Source organism: Catharus ustulatus, chromosome 5 (genome assembly GCF_009819885.2).
Source record: "Catharus ustulatus isolate bCatUst1 chromosome 5, bCatUst1.pri.v2, whole genome shotgun sequence".
NCBI lineage: Eukaryota > Metazoa > Chordata > Aves > Passeriformes > Turdidae > Catharus > Catharus ustulatus.
Genome location: NC_046225.1, coordinates 63,569,073 through 63,593,663, shown reverse-complemented (window position 1 = coordinate 63,593,663; position 24,591 = coordinate 63,569,073). Strand labels below are relative to the sequence as shown.

The 24,591-nt window shown below is 42.1% G+C and overlaps 2 protein-coding genes across 9 annotated transcripts in view; both read left to right on the top strand.

The window, feature by feature from the left end:
• Nucleotides 1-12,876, top strand: part of JAKMIP1 (janus kinase and microtubule interacting protein 1) — a 151,541-nt gene extending 138,665 nt beyond the window's left edge. For 2 of the 3 annotated variants that reach the window (XM_033061324.1, XM_033061325.1), the window contains 3 exons: nt 7,557-7,622; nt 10,323-10,367; nt 12,790-12,876. In XM_033061324.1, coding sequence (XP_032917215.1) covers nt 7,557-7,622; nt 10,323-10,367; nt 12,790-12,822 — 144 coding nt within the window. In that variant the 3' untranslated portion in view covers nt 12,823-12,876. Of the gene's footprint in view, nt 1-7,556; nt 7,623-10,291; nt 10,368-12,789 lie in introns of all 3 variants that reach the window. The other variant, XM_033061326.1, reaches the window with a different exon arrangement.
• Nucleotides 12,877-14,752: 1,876 nt separating this feature from the next.
• Nucleotides 14,753-24,591, top strand: part of C5H4orf50 (chromosome 5 C4orf50 homolog) — a 96,534-nt gene continuing 86,695 nt past the window's right edge. For all 6 annotated transcript variants that reach the window (XR_004418073.2, XR_004418075.2, XR_004418074.2 and 3 more), the window contains exons 1-4: nt 14,753-14,826; nt 17,455-17,637; nt 18,914-19,052; nt 21,548-22,243. Coding sequence is in view for 2 of the 6 variants with exons in the window: in XM_033061323.2 (XP_032917214.1) it covers nt 14,753-14,826; nt 17,455-17,637; nt 18,914-19,052; nt 21,548-22,243 (1,092 nt within the window). In the remaining 4 variants the exon portion in view is untranslated. The remainder of the gene's footprint in view (nt 14,827-17,454; nt 17,638-18,913; nt 19,053-21,547; nt 22,244-24,591) is intronic.

Genomic DNA, 24,591 nt, shown 5'->3' with positions numbered 1-24,591 from the left:
CCAAACTCAGCAAGAGGTTACATAACCCTGGATGCAGACTGGTTATTGTCATTACTCCCTTGTATAAGGTTGCAACAAGGGTGCTGGAAATTTTCCAGCTATTGGGAAAACTGAGCTGTGGGTGCAGAGATACCTGAACTGGTCCCACTGAGGCCAGCTCAGGTACCAATCTGCCTATAAAGCAATGCTTCTAGCAAACTTAGACACTCCCACTATGTAGGAAGGTCAGACCTGCTGGGAGTAGGAATTTGTAGTCCATCTTGGTGTCTCAATCCTCTGCTACTTGAGAAAGGAAGAAATGACTTACTTTAATTTCCCTGGAAGCCACTTGTCATCCAAGTTTACCAAAGAGAATTGCTTAAGTGAGTCACTTCAAGAAGTGGATCCTGTTTCCCAGAAAAATGATGTTTCCGTAATGAAGTGAAAGGAAATGGAGGGTTATGAGTATTTATGAGGAATCTCCTGCACATTAGGAATCTTCTGCTGAAAAAAATGACGAATTTATTGCTTCTAGGGCATTTGGACAGCCCTTTGTATTTGGGATCTCTCCAGGAATTAAATTGGAGAGGCCTGCACTCAGTGAACATATAATTTATATGACTGCGGTTGATTGATGGTAAATGTCTCTTTGGTGACTCTGTTAGTAACATAATGTCATATGTAGTGTCTGCCACATGAGGGATAGTCTGTGCCTGTCTTTGCATTACAGACTTCCAAAGGAAATGTGTGCTCTAGCTGCCTGACCCTTCTGGATGTGCTCTCCCTTACCTAATTAGCATTTTTAGGCTGTTACATCTGTGCCTCCTACCTTTACATATGTGCTGCATATGTAACTACTATTAAGAAAAGTTTTATAATGGGACTTAAAAGTCTGTTCGAATCACAAGTAAGGAGTAGGTAAGGCATCTTGAGCATCTTTTTTAATGTGTGTGAGTGTCAGTGGAATGATGTCTGAGCTGAGCCCCGCTCTGGCAGAGCTGCAGCTGCTGTTGAGCACAGATAGCCTGGCCAGCAGAGCCACCTGCTGATAGCTCTGCACAGGGAACGCCCTCAGCCCCTCTGCACCACGGCTGCCTGGCAGCCCTCACTCACAACTGCCAGCGAACTTCACTGCTTGTGGAGGAATGATTTATTTATCAAGTAGGTGCCTGCCATACTGAAATAAGGGCTTGTCCAACCGTCTTCCAAAACACAGGGATGTTCTATGCAGGGAGTATTTGCAAAGGCACCATCTGCCATCCAGAACTTTTGTGATGAGATTTTATTTGCTATTGTAATAAAATCAATGAAAAATAAGTATTCCTTATTTTGGCAGGTTGGTTTTGAATGCAGGCAAGGTGGACAGTGTTAGGAGTCCATCCCTTATGTTTATACTCCTCTCTTCCATGGTTGTATTCCCATTGCCCTGTTTTTGCCTGACTATGGCTCTTTGTTTGCCCACAGTAACTCCATTGTATGGCCCCATGATTTGACTACACAGAGTTATTCTCATGAATCCTGTCAGTCCCAAAAAAGGTGCATTCGTGTGACTGAGGGGTAGCTATTAACTGCAGGAACACAGGAATTGCTAGAAGCCAGCAGAGCACTGCTCTGCATTGTCCCTAATCCTCGCTCTGACTGTGACCAAGCTGGGGACTCTAAAGGAAGTACAAACACTCTGCTGGATTCAGGCTGCCTATCCGTATCTTCTATCCCTCTCTTTTTAAAAAAGGAAATAAAGGGAAGAACAGCCTGCAACTTTCTTTTCAGCTGAGACTTATCAAACTTTTAAGAGTAAAATATAGTCGATTTTGTTGCTTCCTCGCTTTTTTTTTGTGCTCTTGAAGTATACTGCATTTACTCTGCAAGGTTCCTGCAAGCTATGTCATGGGTAGAGCTGAATGCATCTTTCATAGTTGTACCAATTGTTACAACTCTATACCACACAGCAGGAAAAGCTCAATTTAATGATCATCAATTTATACCCTGGAGCATGGAAGTATGCAGAATTTCATGATAACAATGAAATAGGTCTGCGTGATTTGTTGTCACAAACAAATCAGAATAAACTGAAAGCATCTAATCACCTGTTGAAATCTGAGAATCCACAGCTTCTTGATTGGTAATTCTTGCAAATGAAAGGAGCAACAGATAAAGATGTGAAGGCTTATACTGCATCTCAAACAGTTCTGCCTTGGTCTTAACTGGTATCTCTAACTTTTGTGTAATCTCCTTCTCAGTAATTAAATATAGCCTTTGATGAACACATCTTGCTACTGTTAGAAGATACTTTTTTGTTAAAGCTATGATTATTTATCTTACATTATTCATTATGTATTTTAAAAATTTCTATTTTGGAAATTATCTTTTTGATCAAGGTAATGCAGTTAATGCAGATAGGTTCAATATGGGAAAAATATTATTTTTATGTGTTAAATACTCTATGGAAGGGTAAATCTGTTGGGTTTTTTCCAGACAATATATTGCATATACATGTATATATTTTTAAGGCTCTCTCTGCAGTTAAATGGAAATAAATTATTGAATCTGATTTTTCAGGGTATATAAATAGCTGAACTATGCTGGTTGTCTTCCAGTGCTGTCCCTGAGCAATCAGAGGATATTCATGGGAATAGCTACATCCACTTCATCCTCCTGGATAATCCTCCAGGGAAAAGCAAGTAAACAGCTAGGAGCAAACAACACCAAGCTTTGATACCTGATGAACAATTCCAGCCCAAGGTTGTGTTTTTTTGACCTGTCTAGATTTGAACACTTTAATTTCTGCAGCAAAGAAGTTAGTTACAAAATTTTACTCATTTGCAGCAATTCTGTCACTGTGATTTCCACTCATATGAGAGGAATACAAGCTATTTAAAAAATCACCTGCCTTCAGCATATTGCCCTTCAGTGCCAAGTCTGGAGCAGCTCTGAATACACATTTATACACATCAGTGTCTCCCTGCTGGCTGTATCCACCCTGAACAGTGCAGCAGCAGTGCCCTGGCCACCTGCCAGCCCAGGCTCTGTGCCATGCCTGTTATCAAAGTGTTCCCAGGCACAATTCCGGGAGGTGATAAGCACTGCAGCACCACAGCAAGCAGGGAAAGCAAAAAAGTGGCCACTACTGAGCAGTTGATTTTTATACACAATCAGGTAATCAAGCCCCATGGCAGGAACAGGAGCCTGCTGATTCCTGGCTGAACAGCACAAAGAGCTCTAAGTTCATTCTAGCACATCCCAGTCGAATCTGTTGTTACCCCAAACCTTTTGGGTCCCCCCCCCCGGACACCAAACAGAACTGCCGTGGTTTAACCCCTCTGGCAGCCAAGCCCCACACAGCCACTCCCTCCCTCCTTCACCAGCAGGATCAGGAGAGAATTGGAAGTGTAAACTAGAAAACTCAGAGGTTGAGATAAAGACAGTTTGATAGGGAAAGCAGAAACTGCAGAGAGAAGCCAAACAAAACAAGACATTAATTCACCAGTTCCCATGGGCAGGCAGGCATTCAGCCATCTCCAGGAGAGCAGGGCCCATCACGTGTGATGGGAAGACAAATGCCACCATTCCAAATGTCCCTCTCTTTCCTCCTCCTTCTTCCCACTTTATACACGGAGCATGATGTCACACGGTCTGGAATAGCCCTTTGGTCAGTTTGGGTCACCTGTCCTGGCTGTGTCTCCTCCCAGCCTCCCATTCATCTCCAACTTCCCTGCCAGAGTGGAGTGTGAAAAGGACAAAAGGCCTTGGCTCTGTGTAAGCTCTGCTCAGCAATAACAAAAACATCTCTATGTTATCAGCCCTGTATTCAGCATAAATCCAAAACACAGCCCCATACCAGCCACTGTAAAGAAAGTTATCTCTACCCCAGTCAAAACCAGCACAATCTGCCTTACTGTTACCAATTTAGGTGTTTTGAGGGTTTTTTGTAGATTTTCACTGCTAAGAAATTCAATCCTTTGTGTTTTCCCTTTCAGCTAGTAGGTTGTCTTTGAATTTTAAGTGATTTTTGAGAAAATGTATGTTTCTGCACCTGCGCCTTAAAAATATTCTCTATCTTTTATCTCCCCAAATGCAATAAATATTACTGGAAGGAATTGGAAAATGGGAGAGTTGGAGAAAATAGTTGGATAGCTATAATCTTGAAAAGATTAAAAATTCATAAGGGAAGAATAACATCTTGATTTTTACTTGATTAACAGAATTCCCAAATCCTGAAAATGCCATCTTATCCTAATTAACTTGTTCTTTCAGAGAGGAGCACTTGCTCTAAACCCTGAGGTGAGAAAGCCACCAGATGTTCTGTGACTTATTAATTCTCTCTTTTTTTTTTTTTTTCCAAATGGCAAACTCTCAGGAGTTATTGAAAAATACCTTTACATGATAAATCTTGAAGATGAAAATGGTATTTAAAAAAATTGCTTCTCTCTACTTTTCTTGCTGCGGTAAAATTTTACGACAGAGCATAGCACAACCCCCAGAGAATTGAAATCTGTCAGTCAGGCCTGGGATGTGGTTATAAGTAGGAATCACATAACTGTAAGGAAAGAGGAGTCTAACCTGATGAATTAGAAATTTTGGGGGTGATTCCATCTGCCTGCTTCTCATGGTTTGTTACAGTGATTTAACATTCCTGGGACATACAGTATATGAATATAATCACTCGAGAGAGAGGCTTGCCTTGGACAGGGCATAGATGAACTATAGATCAATTCAAATGCAGTAGAGGAAAAGTGAAATTAATGCAGCTGTGCTTGGGGCATTTGTGATTGTCAGCAAAGGTACATTCACTTATGTCACATGAGGGTAATCTGGTTCCTGCTGGTTTGTGTATTATCTGGGGAAATCTTTGAGCACTGCAGTATGATATAGTGTCGATTTTGATTGACTTACACTGACTGTATAATATTCAAAACAGTTTTAAAGTAAAATTTTCCATTTTGAAACAAAGTATTTTTTTGCTTGTGGCCTGTCTTCAATATTTGTGTGGAGTGTGCCCTAGGAAAAGTGAGCTGCAGAGTTGCGTGTACCTCATTGTTGGAGTAGTACCAGGTTAGATTTGTGATTTGCAAGCCAAACTTTGTGCTTCTCCAAACCAGTCTGGTCATTGGATCAGCTGCTGCCTTGCTGCAGCTGTCTGGGGCTATAATGAGTATGGAGCAATTATCCCCATTTGAGGTCTTAGAGCTGAATGCAGGTAACTAGCTATAGCATTAGTTGATACACACAGGTTTGTAAATAATGACTGGATGTCGTTTTAAAAGAGATATTATTGTTCACATCAATTTGAGAGTCATAAAATAATTTGGGAGTGAGGTAGCAGCAGCTGTATTAATTTTATTCACCTATGCCATCCACGTTAGAGGAGATAATAATTTGCCTTTCCAAGTTCAGGAACTGTTAACATCCCTAGCTGTTGTAGGCCAGGCTGAGATTGGGTAGCTAATCCCCAAAAAATCTCATTGTATGAAGTTGTTTCTTGATCATCAGTGACTTTTAGTAGAAGATTTCGGCTTTCTGACTATAGAAAAAATTACTTATAACCTACTTTATCTGTAATGAGTACAATATACTGGAAGTGTAATGAAATGCATCTAAATTTTACAAGACCCCCCCAACATCAAAAGAAAAATAAAAGATAAGAAAATAGAAATGTAACCTACAGAAAGGAAAAAAGGGGACATGATACAGAAAAGAATAAGATATGTGGACCCAGCAGCAGTTTGGGAGAACCTTTGTGAAACTGAACAAGAAAAATCCTTACGAATATGGGAAGCTACAGTGAAGGAAACATTCCATCTGGCTCTGGTGGGAGGTGACTGGTAAAAGGAGAGAGCTGAGTCTCTGGATGGAATCTTTGTGATAACTGAAAATCTGTGTGTTCTCTTTTCTCTGGTATAGCCTGATTATGCTAGAAGCATGGTTATGTTTTATAGGGAAAGAAAATAAAGAGTTAAAAGGAAATGTACAGTAATTTCACGAATACAAGCCGCACCAATTTGACTAAGATTTTGCTCCTAAACCGGAAATGCGGCTAATAATCAGGAGCGGCTAATACAACCTCAGAAGTGCCTGCCAGAGTGCTGAGCCGAGCAGCTGCAAAGTCGGCATTTTGCGATTGTTACAAATCGCTACTTTGTTGCACCGCGGGTGGAGCCTGGCTCCCTGTAGGCAGCACGGGGGGCGGGGAGAGAGGCGGGAGAGCTCTCTTTCCTCCTCTGCCACAGCCCAGGGGAGAGACGGGGGGGGCCCGGCGCCGCCATTGCCGCGGCCCGGGGAGGAGAGGGGGGACCCGGGCCGCCCCTACCGCGGCCCGGGGAGGGGGGGGGAAGCCCGCACCACCATTGCTGCGGCCCGGGGAGTGGGGGGGAAGCCGGCGCCGCCATTGCTGCGGCCCAGGGAGGGGGGGGGAAGCCGGCGCCGCCATTGCTGCGGCCCGGGGAGTGGGGGGGAAGCGCGCGCCGCCATTGCTGCGGCCCGGGGAGGGGGGGGGGAAGCCGGCGCCGCCATTGCTGCGGCCCGGGGAGGGGGGGGAAGCCGGCGCCGCCATTGCTGCGGCCCGGGGAGGGGGGGGGAAGCCAGCGCCGCCATTGCTGCGGCCCGGGGAGGGGGGGGGAAGCCGGCGCCGCCATTGCTGCGGCCCGGGGGGGGGGGGGAAGCGCCCGCCGCCATTGCTGCGGCTCGGGGAGCCGACAGGAGCCCCGCGCAAGCCATTGCTGCGGCCCGGGGAGCCGACGGGAGCCCCGCGCAGCCATTGCCGTGGCTCGGGGAGCCGACGGGGTGCTTTGTCCCCGCCCGCCGCCGCCCCGGCAGGAGCGGGGAAACTCCGTCCCTGCCCGCCGCCGGCGCCACGGGCGCGGGAAAGCTCCCTCCCCGCCCGCCGCCGCTGCCGTAGGAGCAGGGGAAGCTCCGTCCCTGCCTGCCACCGCGGGGCAGCGCCGACCCGGGGTGACCGAGCCCAGGGGCAGCGGCGGCCGGCCCCGAGCGGCAGCACCGGGCTGGGCCACCTGGCCCCGTCAGCGGCCCCTAGCGGGCCGAGCCTGCACAGCCTTAGCTCAGCCAGTAAACCCCGCCCTCCCGCGGTTCTGTTACTAATTGCACGCAGGTCCTCGCTGCGAACGACAGAGCGGCTTATATTCGTGTGCGGCTTATCTATGGACAAAAACCAAAATATTTGCCAACACCCAGAGATGCGGCTTATAGTCAGTGCGGCTTGTATTCGTGAATTTACTGTAATAGTGTAATCTGCTGACTGTCTAGGTAGGCAGAAAAACTGGCAGTTGCACAGAAAAAGAATTTTGGTGCAAAATGGAATTTTCAGTGTGATTAATGAGTTGTGATGAGTAGACTTCCTGGTAGTAAACATGACGTTCTGAACATGCAGCTTGTTTGAAATGTCATGATTTCATGGAAACATGGAAAATTTTGCCTTGGACATGCCTAATATAACTGTAAGGGAAGTGTTACATCAATAATGGGCATTTGTTCTCTTTATTTTTAACCTGTTTCTTATCTTTTTGATTCATCTGCTTTTCAAAATAGATATAATAACATCTATTTTGCTTTTTCTGTTCCAGAGAATTCGAGATCTAGAAGATAAAATAGAACTTCAAAAGAGGCAACTCAAAGAAATTGAGGAAAAGGTAAATTTATCAGGGCACTACCAACAGATTTTGCCATACAAAATTGTTTTTCTCTGTTGCACTGATGTTAATAGTAATTAACCTAATATCACAAAATCTATTTTAAGACAAGATAAAATTTGAGTTTGAGTCATTGCTGCATGAAATGCAGCTCTGTCTCTAATCTGCTCAAAATTATTTCCTATCCAGGATTTCTGTCAATTACAGGAAGGAATCAAGAAGTCTGGCAAGACTCTAGACTAGTAGAAGGAGGATTTGCTGTGGTTTAGATCAAGAAAGAACAAAGATTTGTCTCTGAAAAGATTGGTTAATTCAGCCCTATTCTTTGGATAGCATTGCTATGCAAAACTTCCAAGTAATGAAAAATAAACCAAAATTAGTAAAGTGCCAGTGAAACGCTGCAGTTAAGGAGTATTTCTTGATTTAATATAGAAACAAGTTAATGTAATGGATCTGATTTTTTTTAAGAAGCTCTGATCAAGGCTTCAGACAGCAACTGAATTTGTGTCACTGTGGTTCCCAAGCAAGGGATGGCACTAGGTTTGTGGACTGTGGGCTCAGATTTTTCCCAGGTCTGTGGAGTTTAGGCTGCTCTGCAGAATATGGACTGACAATGGGTCTTTCTCTAGGCCCCAGCAGAGTGTTTTAGTTATTTCACTTTTGCTTAACCAGTGCCTAGATCCCAACATGAGTCACATCCCAGGTTCATTTTCTTCAGCATTTATGGGTATGTAATCCTACATGAACCTACTGCTGGGCTGAATGGAGATGTTAGTGGAATTTTCAGTCATTGTTTTTTTCCTTGGGATGAGAATGGGGTAAAAGGGCAAAAGGAAGGCTTTTGCAGGACTCTGGAGGGAGTTGAAAGGCATCAGAGGGGTTTGCAGAATAGGGGGAGGCTTAGGGGAGCATCTCACTGGGTGTGGAAAAGTTTCTTCCTCACCCTTCTCTGGTCTCAGCATCCTTCCATCGGCTTTCAGGATGTGGCAGTCCTCCCAGTTGCACTTCTAGCAACTATTCCAATTCCCTCAGCATCTTCCTTCCTTGGCCCCTTCTGCTCCCACAGTAGTTGTTTCCCCTCTGCTGTGCCTTGTCCTGCACTTTCCAGATTGTGTTATCTGTCTGGGTTTGGGGAAGAGCCAGGAGAGCCTGCAGAAGCTGGGCTGTGCAGCGCTGTTGTTAATAATTGCTTTCCATCATCCCCCAGTGACATGGCTGGGGCTGGTCTGTCTGCAGCCGGTGGGAGGGCAGTGCTCCATGTTTGCACCAGCAGAGAAACACAGGCAGTATTCACCCTTAAAAGGGCTCTTCTTCTGCCTTTGCCCTCTTTGCTCCTCATCACATCTATTCCTGAGCCTGTTCCTGCCCAGCAGCCAATGATGTCTAAGGTGCTACACTTAACTCCTCTAAGCAGAGAAATATTGAGGGATAGACAATACTTGTACATATAAATTATTTCAAATATTAGTGTTTATCCATCTGTTCTAAAAAAATCACCATCTCTAGATGTTGCTATTGCCAAAATGTAAACATTTAAGGCATTGCCATTACAGAGCAGGTATAAGATTAGCCAGACTGATAATTTTGGAAATGGAAAATAGCATTATCTCTGCTGGTTCACCAGCCGGATGGATGCAGAAAAGCACTGGAAAAGAAAGAGCTTAATCACAAGCTTAGCAGAAAGCTGGTAATGAGTTAAAATGATTAACATCCTCCTTGCTTTAATGTTACATTAGCAAGAGACCTCAAAAAGCTTCATCTCTTTCTATTAACCTTCAGCTTCTGGGTGGGTGGAGGACTTCCTTCTATCCATATTACATTTGAATTATTTTTTCCCTGGGATTAAATCCCATTCTAATGGCCCAAAGGAAGATTGTGTTGTCAGGGAATTAATGAATTATATAATTTTACCTCATTGTTCTTCTAAAGGTTTTATGTGTTAAAAGGTGCAGACTGACACCTACATGGCACTGAGTACAATAATTTCTTACGGAGTAAAGTCTTATGCTTTTGATGGAACAGCAGCATTTATAGCTGAGCCCATTGCTGGTGCTGGTAGCTAAGGGCAATGCACCACTTACTGTGTCATGAGTATGACTTTTCATTTTCCTTTAGGAGTGGATTCAATTTTTAAGTTTTGTGTAAAATTCTGTCAAATCAGAACATAAGGATTATAGTATTTCTACCTGATAGATTCTTTAGCAAACTGTCCTGTTTCTAGAGGCTATACAGAAGAATGATATAAAATCTTAGTTTTAATCTGTGAGTTGATGTATTAGGAACAAATGCTGTGTAAATATGCTGTGCTCTTATCATAACTGATTCTCTGCTATTTCAGTTGCATTTAGGTTGTGCCCTTGGCTTGTTAAGTCTTGGTTCAGGAAAGCTTTAGTGTGTGTCATTAAAAATACTTCAAGTGAATCACAAAGCCAAATCTAATATATGTGAATTGTTAAAAATCCATGGATTTTGCCATTGTAAAACTGTCCTCAAATACTGATTTTTTTCACTGCTTTTTAAAGTAAGATTGGTATACTGTGTCTTTCTTTCAGACCAAATCAATTAATGATGTAAGACTAACTGCTGTAATGTCACTGGATTTCATATTACATATCTTACATCTTCTTTCTTTTCTTTTTTCCTCATTTTCTTTTGATCTTATGTTATAGTTTTTGTTCCTTTTTTTGTTTTTTTCACTAGCATTCATTCTGTGGCCTTGATGACACAACTGAGCCGAGACGTGTGGTTGGTATTCTTTATATTTTTTGTACTCCAATTTTTACTCCTATATTTTGCCATCTTTTGGGGATTGTTTGTAAGACCCTGAAAGCATGAGGAAGGGCATACTGGTTTTACCTGCAGAGAGAGGAAATTATCTACAAAGTTCAATTTGGATACTTTCCTTCCTTGATTTCTGCAGAAAGTTCACTGGGTTTTCAATGAGAAATGATTTTATATTCAAAGATACTGACGGCCATAACTGCAGTGAGTGCTTTCCATTCTTGCAGAGACAGGTACATTTTGTCTGAAATTAATTATAGTTAATTGATGTAGGTTCCTTCTGTTGCTGCTGCCTTCTGTCATGCTGGATGGAGAGGTGGCAAACAATGTTAGGCTTGGGTTTTACTTTCTAAGAAGCCCTGTGAGCATAACCACCCATGCAAAATAAGGAGTTGATTTTATTTTCTCCAGATCCTTGAGGCCATGAAATAACTTAGGAAATAGTAACAAATTTTCCCTTTTATGAAGGTTGAAATGTGAATGACACAACATGAAAAGGGTGAGGATAAAAACCCTCTATTCCTCTCCCTTGAGACATTGCCATCATTCTCACTGTCCTTTCACAGTGTCCTGATCCTTTCAGCTCAGTGCAAAAGGCAGTGAATTTCTTCATCTGTAGTAGGAGCTGTAGAGCCAGCATTCACCTCTCACAGACAATAAGAGGGAAATGCAATTTAGAAAATCACTCCCAGTCCTCTTCCCTGGAGCAATGCAAGTTCCACACTGCCTTTTAGAAGGATGGTAACTCAGCCTAACTGTTCAAGTGTTAAAGCATGCTTTAAAGCTATTGAATATTACACACTTTTTCTATTGTTACTGTTGTTGGGTTTGGGGATTTTTTTGTTGCTTTTAACCCAATAATACACAATGATTTTACCTTTACAAAAGCCTTTCAAGCTTTTTCTTCTTAGTAATCTGTTGTGAATTATCTTCAAGCAATCTCCTTATAGTGGGAGTTTGATCAACATCTTTGAAACTGCTATCAATACTGTATGATAAAAAAGAATGATGACAGTAGTTACCCCAAACCCTTATTATTAGCATGAAACAATATTATTAGCATGAAACAATATTTTCTTCTGCCCAAATCTCAAGTACTTTTGAGAAATCAGACTTGTATTATTGTGGTCTCTTTCTAGGATTTACTCAGGTCCAGTATGTTCAGTTATCATCTTTCTGTTAATACACTTTTGAACTTGCTCTGGTTTTTCATTACAAGCATTGCTGCATAAGTTTTTTATTTTTCAGTAAAATGGTAATAGATGCAGATGGGAGGAATGTAATTCTCAGGTTGTTAAAAGTGCAGGAAGTTTCTTTTGATTGTTAGAAACTGAAAAGCAGTTGAAATTGAACAATATTTTTCAGTAATTTCAGGATTTCTTCTGAAATTTCCTTTATTTTGTAAAAAATTGAGCATATGCTTATAGAGGAGTGTTTGTAGGAAGGTGAAGCCTTGTGGTAAACCATTCACGTTTCCAGTTTGAAGTGAATTTCTGGATGAGATCAGATAAGAGAGATGCTATTTTGGTTAAGATAAGTTTGAAAGAGTAATGTTAAAAGAGTCACCAAACTATTGTCTTTGCAATTTCATCCAGATGTATTATACCAGTCCCAGTTAGAGGTGCTAACATCTGGATGAATATATTTGTTTTTAAATATGTTGAAAGATATACTGGCCAAGTCTAGAGATACTTTATAAATATTCAATAAACAGTGAAATCACCAGCATTTTTAAAATTCTGTTTAAAATATTTTGATGTACTATGCATTCAAGGGATCTATAGGTATCCACGCTGATATTACCTGATAGTATTCTGGGTTCCCCTTGGATTAAAATACAAAAAAAAAGGAAAAAAAAATTGCAAATGTTAATACTCTCCAGAAAATGCAGTGTGCTAATATAATGTGCTACTCTTCCTGTTAACAGTGAGTACTTAAGTAATTAAATTCAAGCTTGGTGACAAGCATTTTGAGGAGATAACACGGGTAATGACTGTGTAGCAACATAACTGCTCAGCTTTTGACATTTCTAGGAGTGCAGATCACATTGTGGTGCTGGTGTGAAGGGCAATTTCCTTTAATTCATCTTGCCAGAGGTGAATCTGTCCAACACAGAAAAGCTAATTTTATCATACTTATGTATAGATGGATTTTTCAACACTGTTAACTATTTCAAGGCACACCAGGTGATTTACTGATAGTAATTTTGGTTCTAGTTATTCTGAAGGTAATATAAAACATTCAGAAAGGCATTGTGCAGTCTGTGAATTTAGGGTTTGACACCAACATGTATTTCTAAAGTAATGCTTTTTTATCTAAAGCTCAGCAGACTTTTTCTTTTCTTTGTTGTTTTTGGTTTTTGTTTTGGTTTTTGTTTTGTTTGCAGGCTTTTAAAAGAACCTATGGAGTGAAAAGCTGAGTCCACGTGCAAAAATACAGAAAATGTTTATTAAGCAGCTTTAAATTGGTGCATATTTTCATAAAGCAGTTTGCATAATACTTGAAGCTGCAAAATATTTGAACTTAAAATTAGAGATTTTTTTAAAGATATGGCTTCAAGCTGGGATGATTTCACAATCAAATAAGGACCAGCACATCATAAACACTGAAAAAGAATATAAACAGAACTTTACACTCTCACACCAACCAAACAGCAGAAAAAATACAAGTGCAATTACTGGCTGCTATGTGAACTGACATCTACCAAATGGTTTTCTTACAGTACTGAGATTTTTGTCTCCATACTGCATGCTTTCAACAAATGTGGTTTGCATTTCACCCAAGAAACACAGGATCTCCTTTTTAATATCTCTTTTAAAAAAGATAAGTGTTTGACATTAAGTTGTCTATAGTAAATAGCTGACAGGAAGCAAACTGTTCAAAGTTGGAAACAAATAAATATTTACAACCCTGCAGTGGTAAAATTAATATTAAATTCCTAAGTTGGAAATCCACAGGTGCAGAAAAGAGGAGTTTTGGAGAAAGGCAAGATGGTAGATTGAAGTATGAAAACTTTAAAGTGGGTGAGAACTGTGTGGGAAATATGATTCTTTGAATGTTTCTTGAAAAGTAAGGCAATGTCTTGTAAAGACAGCACTGGGAAAATGACAGATTCCATGGTGGCCTGAGAGGTCAGGAAAAGAGAATGCACGATGTGCTGTACTCAGTTATCTCTTCAAGAAAAAAGAGGGACTTGGAGAAATGGGCATGTGATGAGCAGAGAACTAGTTGAATGTGAATATTTGGAAGTCCTGAGATCCTCTCAGGTGAAACAAAAGACATCATCATTAGCTATCAGGAAGCAAAAATGGCACAACTTCAACCAGCAGAGGTAAATAAATAGTCAATGACCACCTGAACTGCAAGAAAAATTTGGGGTGAAGCACACACTCAAAAAATGGAAGTTGCAAAGACCTTTTAAAGAGAATGGTTAGAAAATGAAAAAATATTACTCTTTCAAAGAGGGAGAAGCAAATCAATGCTTCAGAACTGGAAAGGCAATATGAAGAAATAGATAATTATTTCTGAAATGTTGAGGCAAGATCAAAACATTAAGAGCACAATATTAGAATATAACTTTCTCCTCCCTCACATTTTCTTGAAAATCATATTTGTGTAGAAAGCCACAGAGCAACAAGTCTACTCCCATGGACACACTGAACTGCAGTATGAATTAGCTGGTTACAATAATACATCACATGAAGTGGAAATTATGATTGACAAAAATAACATAAGGCAATGAACAACTAAGGAAGGAGAAGAGAAAGAGAAAGGTGTCGAAGGCGCAGGAATCAGCCTCAGAAGCAGCCTGTTTTCTCAGATAATTATCAGGCTTTGAAGAGAAGTACTCTGCACAAAGAATCACTGGACAAGAGCATTTACCTGCAGAAGGAGCTGAGACACTCCACAAGATTAATTCAATCATATGCAGCAAACTGTGGCTGATGTCAGGGTCAGAATAACCCCAGTAGAAAGCACAATTTACCCTGGAAACAAGGATCATGCAAAAGTCTGGAATCTCGATCCCCAAAAGAATGTGTTGCTCACAATATATTGTTCAAAAGGAACAAGCATTTAGAGAATGTGTTTTCAAATAGAATTTTTTAATGTTTTAGTTAAGGCTTTTAGCAGTGTGATGACAGAATGTGGAAAAATAAGGCCTTCACTGCAAGAGAGAGTTCTGGCATCACTCAAAAGCAAAGGACCACCACAGGAGGTAAACAGAGCTTGAGATAATCAGACCTGGTGCCAAAGAAGGAACAAGGATTCACTTGGCAAAGAAATACTTCTCATAGACACATATTTGCTCATCACTATTTTGAATATGGAACTACAAGCACAAACATGGGATGGCCAGAACATGCGGCTGCTACAATAAGTGCGCTGCGTGGACTGGAGAGGATCTGCTCACAAAGCAGAGAAGGTATGAACAGTTTCATTTCCTTGTTTTATTATGTGCTTTCTTTTATCACATTGTAATTTACAATGGGACAATGTTCGCAAGAAAACTGGCTGATTGGGCTGACATTTTCCATTGTATTTATGATGGTCTTTTTTCTGCGCTGAGACAGCAGAATTTGTACTTTTGGAAAACAGATCATTACAGTCTTACTGTCTGTTGTATATTGGCATTACTGTAGAGCTGGGGATGGGTACAGTGTGTTAACAGGGTGTTCAGGCTTTCCCTGGAAATGTTCACAGGTATGGATGTGGCACTTGGAGACATGGTTTAATGCTGGACTTGGCAGTGCTGGGTTAGTGGTTGGTCTTGGTGGGTTTAGAAGTTTTACGGTTTCCAACCGTAGTGATTCTATTGTTCTGTGATTCGGTCTATACAAGAGGGACTGAATCACAGAATTTGGGCCTGATTTCCCCTTTTCATAGCATGGCTTTCAAATCATCTGTCCCAGCTGTATAAGTGAAGAAGAAAACTGTAAATTTCTCATTGCTTGTGTCAGTTGTAACAGCTTTCCTGGTTTCATGCTACAGTTGCAAATGAAATTAATTTGGCTTCCACTGTAAATTATTAATGAGAAAAGTAACAATGCTCACCATTATTTTATATGCCTTTTGCAGTGCTGTTCAGAGATAACCATTGTCACAGAACAGGGGTCTGTTTCATTTAAAAATAACTAATATAGACAAAACACTAATGTCTCAAGGAACTCTACATTGAAGATACTGTTCCATTTGGGAAATTGTACCATCCAGGGGACAGCCATAATTCTGTCTCAAGGATGCATGGTCTCTGAGAAGGGACTCAGCTTGGTATCACAAAGAGGTGTGAACTTCATTGTCTACATGGATTTATTCTTTGATGTCTACCCACACTTGAAGCTTTTAAGTATCATGGCTCCTTAAGGGGCTGAGGAGTGGCTGAATCATTTCAGCTCTAGGTCCTTGTGAAGCTGACATAAGTCCAGTGAGTTGATACAATTTACCAGAATTTTAACACTTTATATAACTGACTGAACCTGTGAATAGCCCATAACAAAACATCAAAATGAGGTCATAAGAGAACTGGGGTTTTTTATTCTTTTGCACTGATTTTGTGCCATTTTCTACTCAGTAAGAAAAACATTACTTTTATTTTCTTCATTGCACTGTAGCTTTAGCATTTGTCTACCAAACAAACAAACAAACAAACAAATCCCAGTAATTGTGTTATTTCCTTGTTAATAAGTACAAACTCTGTGGTTGAATTCCAGTTACAGATCCAATTCCAAATCAACACAAATGTAGCAAAATCAAAGGCATTTCACGGGTGCCAGGTGGCTGAGGTTTAACCCAGCTGACAGGCAGGCATCATGCAGCCACTCCCTTGCTCCCCCCACACCCTGCCTCCACCAGTGGCAAGGAGAATCAGAAAGAAAAGGTAGGTCTCCTGTGTTGAGAAACAGTTTAATAATTGAGACAAAATATTACTGTAATAATATGCTAATGCTAATAATTGTAATTATAAGGAGGGAGAGAGGGAGAATTTAACAGGACTCAAGACAAGCAAGTGTGCTTTCCACTACAGTTTCCCACCTGCTGACCAGTGGCCAGCCAGTCCCTGAGCAGGGCTCAGTCCCTTTCTGGGTAATTCCCTTCAGTGTATAAAGTGAGCATGAAGCTCTGTGGTGTGGAATGTCCCTTTGGACAGTTTGGATCAGCTGTCCCAGCTGTACTCCTTGCTTTGTGCCGCTCCTCACAGGCAGACACGAGCTGCTGAAGAGTCCTTGATGTGGGGTAAGCACAACTGAGCAACAGCCAAAACATCAGAGTGTTACCAACATCATTCTCATCCTAAATCCAAAACACAGCGCTGTGCTGGCTTCTAAAGAGGAAATTATCTCTGTCCCAGCAGAAACCAGAACAAAGTTATAGGACTATACTTACTGAAGTGAGTTTCTGAAGAATTTTTAGATCTGTGACTAAAAGAAGCAAAAGAAAAGAACCAACCTTAGCTTGCCTTCTCAAGCCCAAATTAGAAAATTCCTTTCAGCTATGGTTCCATGACCTGTCAGAGATGAAGTACACATAAGTAAAATACTGCATGCAGAATTCCAAAATATCAATTAAATAAACAGAATGTTTTCTTAAAATAGTTATAGAATGCCTTTTGAATAGGAAATATAATTTTTTTAGTCTTCTGTCTTGAAACAATAATAATGTAATACATGTATGCAATATAAACACACTCAGTTTTATGAACTCTCATGTTTAGTAGAAAATTATTCTCTTTTCAAAACTCTTGATTCCTTTATTAATTAGTCTAACTGAATCTTTTATGGGGATCTCATGTTATGAACGGCAACTCCCTTCCTACATGCTAATGGGGCTAATGAAATGAGACTTTCTCATAAATAATAAATGTGTTCAGAATCAAGAAGGACTGTTCATTTGATCATCAGAGGCTTAGACTTTGTTACTGCATGCTTAGACTGTAGTACATTAAGAACCTAATTTAGGCTTTTTTCATCATGGATCCTCCATCTGGAAGAGAACAAGAATTTTGTTACTGTATTAGAATGCCCTGTAATGAAGGATTTGCTATCCTGAATTTCAGTGTTAAAATTGCTACTTCCTGGGTTTTCCAGGAATTAGAAGATGCAGGCACACCTGATGAAAAAGTAAACAGCACTAGAGAAGACAATTTGAACCTCAGAATAAAAGAGCTGGAAAAGTCAGAGCAAAAACTGAAAGGTGTTCTAGAGGACTACGTGGAGTCAGATTCCATCCTAAGAAATAGGTAATGAAAGGGGGGTTTGCATTAAACTTTATTGTTATGTGACAAATGTGCTCCTCACTTTGCCCTGTGTACTGGTTGTCAAATGACACATGCAGAACCAGCAAAAAGAAAGACTTTCTGTGTTTTTAGAGTGTTAGAGAAGATGCATGTGTGTTTTGTATAGCTGTCAGAATAGAAATGCAATAATCAGTTTTAAAAGAATTATTATTTAAATAAAATCTACAGTATGGTCTAACATATTGTTGCGAATAACCAGGCAGCTTTCTCAGCATGTTTTATTCTTTAATATTCATATAGTGTTAATTCTGTTTGTAAAGTATATTTCTTTCCTTTCAAAATAAGAGGTAATTTGGAAATTTGTGTTCCAAAAAAGAGTTCCTTGTTTCAGAAAGCTTCATCTAATTTAGTGTGTCAATGCTAATCATTACAGTAGATGAAGATACCATTAGGCATTAATTATACATTTGACTAGAATAATAAGGTTTTGATAGTGAGCAACAGTACTAAAGAATGTTAGTTAAAAAGGATAGGAAATATAAATGGCATTAAAACACTTACTTGTATAATTTTAAATTGTTTTGAATTAATCAAGGAATTTTGTTAGAAATATTTTAATAATGGGCTTTTTTCAAAATAATCATTAATTTTTTAAAAGATCTTCATATCACACTTATACTACCATTTGACTAGCAACTGGCAAAGCAAAACCAGTGTTTTGACAAAATCCATCTTTGCAAAGTCAATACAATTATGCACTGTAGGTTTTAGTACTCACTGAAGGCATATTACAAGTAAGATATTTTCACCCCTAAAACATAGGTACTTGTAGGTTGCCTGTAATGTTAATTTTGATGAGAAGCATTTACTGTCATAAAAAATGAATTCACTGAGTGTGAATCTACCATAATCCTATGATCAGGTACATGCAGAGTCTGAAGTGTTGTGGTTATTTTTATGGTAAGATTTTACTTCAAATAACATGCCAAATTCCATTGAACCAAAATCTTGTAATTGTGTTTACTTATGGTATTCTTATTAAATCAGCAGAAAGGTGTTATCTTTAACAATTTTGACAGTCTCTAGCATAATGTGGAAACCCCAGTAGACTTGTTAAGAATCAAGTATTATACTAGTGATCAAAAAATTGTTACTATTTTATTTTTGGGAGACAGATACAAAAATAAAGATAAATTAATGCATTGGTTGTGACTGCTTATCTAACTGGAACTGTACTGTGGTTTTTACTTAACAAAAATGTTCATTCTCTCTGTCACAGGATGAAAGAGCTGGAGCTGTCACACAAAACACTTCTTGTGATGGTTGATCAGCTTTATGTGAAGCTGGACCAGGTTGAAAATGCCAATGTGCGCATTAAAGGGAAGCTGCGAGACATTCAGGAGGACCTGATCAGCTTGGTGAGGGGATATTGTTGCAAATGACCTAGTTTATTTCCTCTTTGTGTTAGTAATTTATAAGCCAAGCTCATCTCCAGTGACCTCTGTTTTGAAGCAATAAATGGTCTCAACCTTTCTCTTTTTCTACAACTGAAGAAATCAGAAAAATTTTTGGATTTTTTTTTTTCTCCCAGCTGTCTATTTCGTTGTTGTTTTTGACAGCACTGCTGTTACTTCTCTCATTCAGGCCCTTCATCAAATTTATGCTCCCCCTTCTTACTTGGTCCCTAGGATCCGCTCAGTGTACTCCTTCTTAAGTCAGACTTTCTAGCCCCATACAACAGGCATTTTTACCTAGTTTGCTCATTTGATGGATTCATTAAAATGGAGAAGGAATGAAAGTTTTTCAGGAACACCCTTCAGTGAAACAACGTCTTTCGATTCTGTTTGTCATAAGGTATACAGTAATTTCACGAATACAAGCCGCAGCAATTTGACAAAAATTTTGGTGGAAACCCGGAAGTGCGGCTAATACTCGGGGGCAGCTAATATGTGAATAATTTTCTGACATTTACAATGCCAGACGTGCCAGCCAGGGCGCTGAGCCAAGCCCCTGCCAGTAAAAGCCGGCATTTCGCGATGGTTACAAAGTGTTACTCTGTTGCCCTGGCTCCCTGCAGGCAGCACGGGGGGCGGGGAGAGAGGCGGGAGAGCTCTCTTCTTCCCTCCTCTGCCACAGCCCGGGGGAGAGACGGGGGGACCCTGCGCCGCCATTGCTGCGGCTCGGAGAGGAGCGGGGGAGCCCGCGCCGCCATTGCCGCGGCTCGGGGAGCCGACGGGAGCCCCGCGCAGCCATTGCCGCGGCTTGGGGAGGAGGCGGGGTGCTCTGTCCCCGCCCGCCGCGGCAGGAGCAGGCAGACTCCATCCTGGCCCACCGCCGCCGCGGCAGGAGCAGGGAAACTCTGTCCCCGCCCACCACCGGCGCCACGGGCGCGGGAAACCTCCGTCCCCACCCGCCGCCACTGCCGTAGGAGCGGGGGAAGCTCCGTCCCTACCTGCCACCGCGGGGCAGCGCTGGCCCAGGATGACCGAGCCCACTGGCAGCAGCGGCCGGCCCCAAGCAGTGGGCGGCGCCGAGCGGCAGCCGGCCGGCCCCGAGCCCAGTGGCAGCGGCGGGCGGCGCCGAGCGAAGACCGGCCTCGAGCGGCAGTGCCGGGCTGGGCCACCTGGCCCCGTCAGCAGCCCCGAGTGGGCCAAGCCTGCACAGCCTTAGTTCAGCCAATAAACCCCGCCCTGCCGTGGTTCTGTTACTATTTGGCAACTTTGTTGCACGCGGGTCCTCGCTGCGAACGACAGAGCGGCTTATATTCGGGTGCGGCTTATTTATGGACAAAAACCGAAATGTTTACCAACACCCAGAGATGCGGCTTGTATTCGTGAATTTACTGTACTTTCATTTTCTCAGCATTTTAGGTCAAAGTTGAGTACTCTAAGAGGACACTAGTCCATGTAGAAAGATTCACAAGAATGAAGAACCTGTTTTTGTAACTAAAAGTGAAATGTATTTTTCAAGACCCGGGAAACTCAGACATATATTCCCATCAAGAGTTAACAAAACAAAATATTAGCCCACATCTACCTGACTTTTCAGCCTAGTGTTCCTTCTGACCAGTCCTTGCCAGTGAAAGCCTCAGACAGGAAAGTACTGACAATCAAAATGACTGATCTGAAGAAGTCCTTGACAAAACCAAAGTCATTCCTTCATGTCTCTCTGCCATCAGTCTTGCTTCAAAGTTGCTTAACTGTCCCTGTGATACTGGTGGCTCTTACTCTGCTCAAAGCAAGGGCAGTATGGGACTCATGAAAGCCTCTTCTGTCTTTCACTGGCATCTTTCACCTCTAAGTCTCTGTGCTCAAACACAATGTAGTGCAAAGGACAATACCAAAGTATTTCTCAAACTCTTTCAAAAGGCATCTGTTCCTTTCTCCTTTTTCAGGAGTCTTATCAGAGGAGCTGACAGATGACAGGTATGGTGAAGAGCAAAGGGAAAAATGCTGGGCTCTGGAAAGTGTGTGTCCTGTTTTCTATAATAGAACCACAGTTTCTCCACCCGTAACAGCCCAGTGCTACAATACTGTCAGTGTTAAGGATCTGTTACTGTATAAATCAGAGCTGCATACATGAATTACAGTTATAAGATGTGTTTTGATTTGCTATATACTGTAGAACGTGCAAAAATGTGTTTAAAAAGTTCCTGTATGTCATATAGTAGCAGATGTGGATGAGTTTGCTGTATTTGTTTCCTACTGAGATGTTTTTGTTGATGGCTGAAATGACAAAACAGGTTATTTTTGTTCTAAGTGCAGTATTTTATTGGCTTTTTAAAAAAAAATTACTTATTTCATTCCTGAATTTTCAGAAAACAAGGGCAGAATTATAACTAAATTAAGAAAAAGTATAAGGGAACAAGAGCTTTAATATTAAGCTATTAACTGTACATCTCACTAAATGATAGGTTGAAAACCAAAAGAAGTCAGAGAAGAAGCACAAGGAAAAATTGCGTTGGCTTCAGGAGCAGCTGAAGACAAAAGAGGATGAAATAAAAAGCCAGTCAGAATATTTTGAGCACTACAAACAAAGGCAGAGACAACAGACAGCAGTACTGAGGAAAAGGGACTGTTACCTTCAGGGTGAAGTATCTAGGCTGGAAAAGCAAGTCCTAGATCTTAATGCCCATATTGCTCTTTTGACATCCAAGTTAGAAGAGGGACTGGTGCAGCACCTCCAGCAGAACCTGCAGTCAGTGTGCAGTGGGACTCAGGGCTGTAAACACCCTCGCATGGAAGAAATGGAATGGAAGACTTGTATTGAAAATGTGGAACATGATGTGAAAAGCCACCTCAAGGCATTTCAGCAAAACCTGAAGCTCTTGAGGGAAAAAGAAGAGGACACTAGAAGAGAACAGGCAGACCTGCTGACTGAACTGCAGTGCTTTCAGAACACTGAAGATTTTCTCAGAACAAAATTGGAAGAATCTCACCATCATGTCTATAGTTTAAAATTATCTGAAATCAAACTACAGGAAAAAGTGGAAGAGCTTTTAGATGAAAACAGAACTTTAAAAGAACAAGGTACTGTGAAGTTGAAAAAGAAGAAAGAAAAAGACTCAGAACTTACAAGATTGGTGGATGGGGACAACAGTGTTAACCTGGTAAGTCACCTGGTAATTAAAAATAATGCAAAATGTAATTAGTTTTTATCTTTGTATCACCCTGGATTACACCTGTCATTAGAAGTACAGTCAAGGTGCAAGTGTGAGGCTTTATCCTGCCTGATTTTTTCTTATTATTCTTTATTCATTAGTACTTCCAGTGTCTCTTTCACACCCAGTAGAATCAGTGGCAGGAGCTTCATTGCATCAAGCTTTTGGTAGGTGTACACTGGGGACACTCAACAAACCTTTTTTCCCTAACCTTTGAAGTGATGTGCTCAGAGCAGAAGGTCTCAGTTGGCACTCAAAGTAGAGCCCAGAAGAACTTCTGAGACCTGCCTTGTGGACACCATTCAGTGGAGGACATATATAGTTGGATGAGTTTTTGCATATTATTCTTGCCCAAATGCTGGAGCAAAAATTACTTTTGACAATAAATGCTGTCTATGAGATTTTCTGGATAATGTTAGATGAGGGGAGATGGATGTGGCATTCATGACCAGGAGCAAGCTGAGATAGTCAGTGGTTGGTGGCTCTGTAACATTGTGATATGCCCTGAATAAACTGAATAGGGCTTGTTTGCTTCAAGCACTTCACTCCAGCACCGCATGGGAAAGCTGTGCTCATGCTGGAATATGGCATTCAGCTTCTGCCAATTCATTTTGCTGACAAGGAACAATCCTTTCACAGAGTGGACTCAAACAAAGTTTTATTCTTCATGCACTGAGGTGCAGGGTATTTTTATTCTGAGGCTTTATTTAGAGATCAGCTATGCCTTGCATTCATTCAGCTTGTGACCTGATATCCCAAGAACTCTCCTGATTTTAACTGCAGTTAACCAAGAGGTAATGGGCATGAACAAAACCCTTTTGTATTGGAGATCACTCAGACTGTGAGTAATTCCAGAACTGGGAGAAGCCTGAGAGGATCTTGTATCCATAAAGCTAGAGGAAATATAGACAATTTTTTAACCTAGTAGTTGAATGGATTTTTGTAAGCCTGGTAATTTTAATGTCTCTACAGTCCCAAAGCAGTGAGCTCCAGGAGGTTGTCTCTGTGAGAGAGTGGTGAGATTGTCCTGCAGTAACCAGCAGCATGTGGGTGATCTCTGTGGAGAGCTCAGAAGCTGCACCTCACCCCACAAATCTCTGTAGCTGCCCCAAGGTGGCAGAAAGACCAACTGCTTACCATGAGCCATTGCTATAGTTACTTTAACTAGTGTATTCACTTTCCCTTGGAAATAAAGAATATGGTTTAAAAGTATTTTGTGATACTTCTTAAGGGACTTGCACTGAGTTGTAAGCAGGCCCAACAAACAAATGCAGTATGAGGGTACTGCATAGTTAAAATCTAGAGGAGTGAGGGCTTTTAGAGCCAGAGAAGAAGTGGTGAAGAATTACCATTGGTTTGATAAAATTGAGAAAAGGAGGAAAAAAAGTCAAGTTAAAGATGTGAAAGCAAGATACACAAATGACTAATTGCCTGAGACCAGTCCAAGAAGTCTTCAAGAAACAGGACTCTTTCTATGCTGTACTCTAATAAAAGCCTGTTTTTTTCCTCTACATTAAGTTTTCTAACCATTTACAGTAATTTCACGAATACAAGCCGCACCAATTTGACCAAAAGTTTGGTGGAAACCCGGAAGTGCAGCTAATATTCGAGGGCGGCTAATACATGGACAATATTCTAAAATCTGCCAACACGGAAGTGAGAGCCCGCGGCAGCCCCAAGCCAAGCTGGAGCCCGGCCGGCCCTGGCTGAGGTGGGAAAGCCTGGCAGAGGCGGGGCCAGCAGTGTGGGGGTGGGCGGCAGAGCCTGAGCCAGCAGGGCGGGGCAGGGGGGCGGCAGAGCCGGGTCAGTAGGGCGGGGGAGCCTGGGGAGAACTGGGGCTAGCAGTGCAGGGGAGCATGGCAGAAGCAGGAAGGCCGGCGGGTGGGGCTGCCTGGCAGCGGGGGAAGCCCAGCAGAATCGGGGCCAGCAGCGTGGGAGAGCCCGGCGGTGCGGGGGCCTGCAGTGCCGGCCAGGGCGAGGAAACGCGGCGGCGGTGCAGACGGGAGGGGGCGGCCGGCGAGCCTGGCGGTGGCGGCAGCCCTGCCGGCCGGGCGAGCAAACATGGCGCGGGGCGGCCGGCGTGCCTGGCAGCGGTGGCAGCGGCTGGCCCGCCGGCAGGGCGAGTAAACGCAGCGGCGGGGCAGTGCTGACGGGAGAGGGGGGCCAGTGAGCCCGGCGGCGGCTGCAGCACCACCCGGCCGGCCCCGTCGGCAACCATGAGCGGGCCGAGCCTTCCTGGCCCCGCCCCGAGCCAGTAAAGCCCGCTATGCCGCGATCCTGTTACTAATTGGCCAATT